This window comes from Mesitornis unicolor, unplaced genomic scaffold (genome assembly GCF_000695765.1).
Source record: "Mesitornis unicolor isolate BGI_N332 unplaced genomic scaffold, ASM69576v1 scaffold5728, whole genome shotgun sequence".
Classification (NCBI taxonomy): domain Eukaryota; kingdom Metazoa; phylum Chordata; class Aves; order Mesitornithiformes; family Mesitornithidae; genus Mesitornis; species Mesitornis unicolor.
The window spans coordinates 1-3,727 of NW_010199695.1; the positions used below are offsets into that span (position 1 = coordinate 1).

Below are 3,727 nucleotides of genomic sequence, written 5' to 3' on the forward strand. Positions count from 1 at the left end.
TGGAGGGTGCTCTGCCCACCTACTGCTTACCAGAAGTAGAAGAAAAGGGCAATTGGTGGACCAGATCCCGCAATCTCCAACAACCTCCAGTTGCGAATACCATAACTCAAGCCAGCCAAAATAATCTGCCCGACGGCAAAACAGCAGTGAGTAATCAGGACTGCCTTTGTCCGGGAGGAGACACCAACCCATTCTGAAGCTGAAAAGAAGAATGAAGAGTCAGCGTCTTCTTTCTCAAAAAATGCAGGATCATCTTTTGTTATTGCATCTTGAGAGGCCACGTATTTCTGCCTCAGGGCAAGGGCATCTTACTCACCTAAGGCCAAGCAAGTAATCAGCATTCCTGACACTGAAATGCCCACGACACATCTGAAGGCCATGTACACATAGAAATGGGGCACAAAGGCAATTGCTACACCAAACAAGCTCTGAAGGAGGAGAGAGACCAGAAAGACTGGTCGACGGCCGATCCTGTGGAGGAAGAAGGAAGACACAGTCAGTATCTGGTGGGACTCCGTAGGAATGTGTTAGAGTCCAGGTGAAATACTCAGTATATCCCCATCAGGGATTTGGCACCCATGTGAATAAAGCTCCTCTATGTGCCCAAGGAAGTACCCATCAGGAAAAGCAGCATTTCCACTTTTGACCAGTTGTGGAGCTAGCAAAGACAAAAGGAGATGCTGCTAAAGGAACCAGCCCTTGAAGGGCCCCGATGTCCTGTCTTTTGAGAGCAGTGAGGATCAGACTGAATTGGACTGTAGTGCTGGTTCCCCTGTGAGGCACCCTGTACACCCTTCTCCCTTCCATGTTCCCTGTGGATCCTCTAAGGGAGCTGACGACTTTGGTCCAGGTCACCATGAGCTGAGCAGAGCCATGGGAAGGAGGTGCGTGTGGTTTGGTTAATGCAGCTGAAAGTGGGTCCAACTCTGTCCTTGGGTACCTGAGACACCAGTTGGACCTGGACCTGTAAGTCCTAAAGTACCCGCCAATAAGATTGCATCTGGCTCCCTCTCTTTACAACTTTGATATCTACAGATGTCTCAGGTGGACTCTGATGCCCTTGCTCAGGTGAGGTTATCAAGTACTGTGGAGAGGCTATTTCATGCTCAGTGCATGGGCACCCTAAACTCTCATTTGGGCTGTCCCTGGGTGCCAGGCAATGACTCTGGGGAGCTGTCTGTGTTTCCTCACCTGTCACTTAGTGGCCCAAAGATCATGGATCCTAGGAGAAGCCCCGCCATGAAGATAGACTGGGAGATGTCGTTCAGGTCTTTCCTGTCACACACTAGGTCAAACTGCAAAGGAAACACAGCTGCTTTTGCTCTTGACAGACCCCAGCTGCTTTCTGAGGGTGGACAGCCCTTCTGGTCCACAGTGGACCCAGGAATCGGGTGCCCAAGCTCTTGCTTCGACCACAAATTGTGGATGCTGACAGACAGAGCCTTGGACACTGCGTCACCCATGGGATGTGTTGTCGCAGCCCCATAAACATCAATGACAAGCCCTTGGAAAGCAATAATCCTTCACAGGCATGTGAGGAGGACCAGGCTGAAGAATAAGGGAAACTGGCAGGGAGACCCAAAATGTCCCCTTAGATGAGATACATCATAGATTCAAGGGGGATACTGGAAAGAGGAGGGATGGTGGGCAGAACATGTAATGGACTCACACTCCTACCATAGCTGCCTGTGGTCCCCCTGGGGATTCACATCATGGTCAACCTGCACACAGCATCCCAAGGACTACAGCTGTGGTCTGTGTGATGGAGCCAAGGTCCCCCGGTGCCTGGTGTAAGCCTCAGTCTGACTCCATCACCGCTGGCATTGCCCTACAGGGCAGGATATGCCCATTCCTTCCCTTCCACCTCCCCAGCACGTCCAAAGGCGGTTACAGACCTCGGTCACCAAGGACGGTGGTTGTCCTGAGGGGTACACCCAGCCGCTGCTGCCCTTCTCCGTGGCGTTCAGGCCGTACGCCACGATGGAGCTGAGGTTCCAATCCACTGGTGAGTACATGGAGCACTGCTCGTACGCCCCATCCGCGTCCCGGGGCAGGGTGAGGTTCAGCTGCTCTTCCTCGGTCAGGTTGGGGCCGACGGCAAGGATCCAGCTGGTGTTGCAGTGATGAGGCACATCCACAACCATGAACACTTGGCCTAACATTTGGAAAGGATTAAGAAGCAGTGGGAGGGAGAGGAACATTACCAGCAATTTCTGATATAGCCCAAACTCCCCCAGAGCACTTATAAGATCTCTAAAGTCAGCCATGGTGACTGCCTCTGTGGCCAAGCTACTCTAAGGCACATTGCTTAAATAAGCCAATAGCAAATATTAATGTTTAAACTTTGTGAGCACTAAACCTCTAATCAGGTGTGATAAAATCACATGTATCAGCACGTTCATCCATTAAGATGATATATTGCAGTCCTCCAGGGTGCACTTTGTCACCAGCCATTCCCTTCCTGTTCTTGGGGCCAGAACAAAGGTGTCAGAGCATGGCCACTCTTGGGGACAGAGAAGGGCCAACTTGTCTTCTTCCAGCCCAGAGCATCTTCCCAAGCATCTTGAAGGCAACTGTGCTGCAGCACATGGGTTTTGTCCAAGATCTGATGTTGTGACCCTGCAAATGAGGGCTAATTTTCCTAAGTGCAGAGAAGCAAAGTAAAATCTCCACTTTTGTTAATGGCTTAATGAATATATAGCCCATCCTGGAGACTGTAGAAAAGAGAAGCAGAAAAATACTTCTCTAGACCAAGAAATATGACTCATAGTCAAGTAGACTTGGTCTTGACAGCTGTATCTCAAGCTATCGGTTTTCATTTCCCCCCTGTAGAAACCCTGGTTAGTCATAAAACCAGATCTGAACTACTGTGTCTTGGGGAGAATCCTAAAACAGATTTGGCTTAGAGAGTACCCTTGAGAAAAACACAGCATGTTATGCACACAGACATGTAGAGCACACAGGATTTGTGGATAAGCAATGACACCGGCCTGGCTCTGCCCGAGGTTCTGATGTCACTTGAAAAGCAGATTGACCTGATTTCTGCTGCACGTCTGAGCTGCTTCCTGGACAGATTCCCTGAGCAGTTTGTGTCTTTATTCTGGAAACTGGAAAGCTGGATTGCCCTCTGTGTATGAATTTTGGTGTGTGATTTGGCAAAGATCTGTTTGCGTTCACCAGAGCCATAAGGACAGGTCACTGGATGCTGACCTGCTCAATTCATGGCTCCTCTCAAATTCTTTGTCCTTCAGTCTCAGCCCAGATAGTACATCTGGGCCTGCAGCAAAGTTTCTGAAGGATCACACAAGGCTGGGTTGGTGTTTCATGACTGGGTATGGCACTGGTGTGCTTATGGGAGTGGGAAGAGGGGTGGAAGACAGGATCTGAAAACATCACCCTCTAAACTGGAATGAGAGAGAGCGGCTGTACTGGTTAATGCCACTGGGAGTAAAGAAAGAGAGGAGTAAATGTTATTTAGAGCTTTGTAAATTCACACCAGTGATGTGCATGCATCACCTGCATGCACCACACAGCCAAACACATCACTGGGCTCTGGATCCACATCCTTGGATGAGAGTCCTGCTGTTACTCAAAGACGTACCTCAACAGGAGGTTGAGCTAAGCAATCTCTGAAGGTTCCTTTTGCCCTAAATCCATCTCTGGCTGTGTTGCGGGATGACTTGGCCAAGGAGAAATGCTATGAAACAAGCATTTAGACCCAGTCCTG

General features: G+C 49.6%; 1 protein-coding gene across 1 annotated transcript in view; it reads right to left on the reverse strand.

Moving 5' to 3' along the window:
• Window positions 1–26: 26 nt before the first annotated feature.
• The window catches only part of LOC104544604 (solute carrier family 22 member 13-like), an 8,781-nt gene continuing 5,080 nt past the window's right edge, over window positions 27–3,727 (reverse strand). The window contains exons 3-6 of the mRNA XM_010189524.1: window positions 1,896–2,294; window positions 1,192–1,295; window positions 317–471; window positions 27–199 (exon numbers count right to left, since the gene is read on the reverse strand). Coding sequence (XP_010187826.1) covers window positions 27–199; window positions 317–471; window positions 1,192–1,295; window positions 1,896–2,294 — 831 coding nt within the window. The remainder of the gene's footprint in view (window positions 200–316; window positions 472–1,191; window positions 1,296–1,895; window positions 2,295–3,727) is intronic.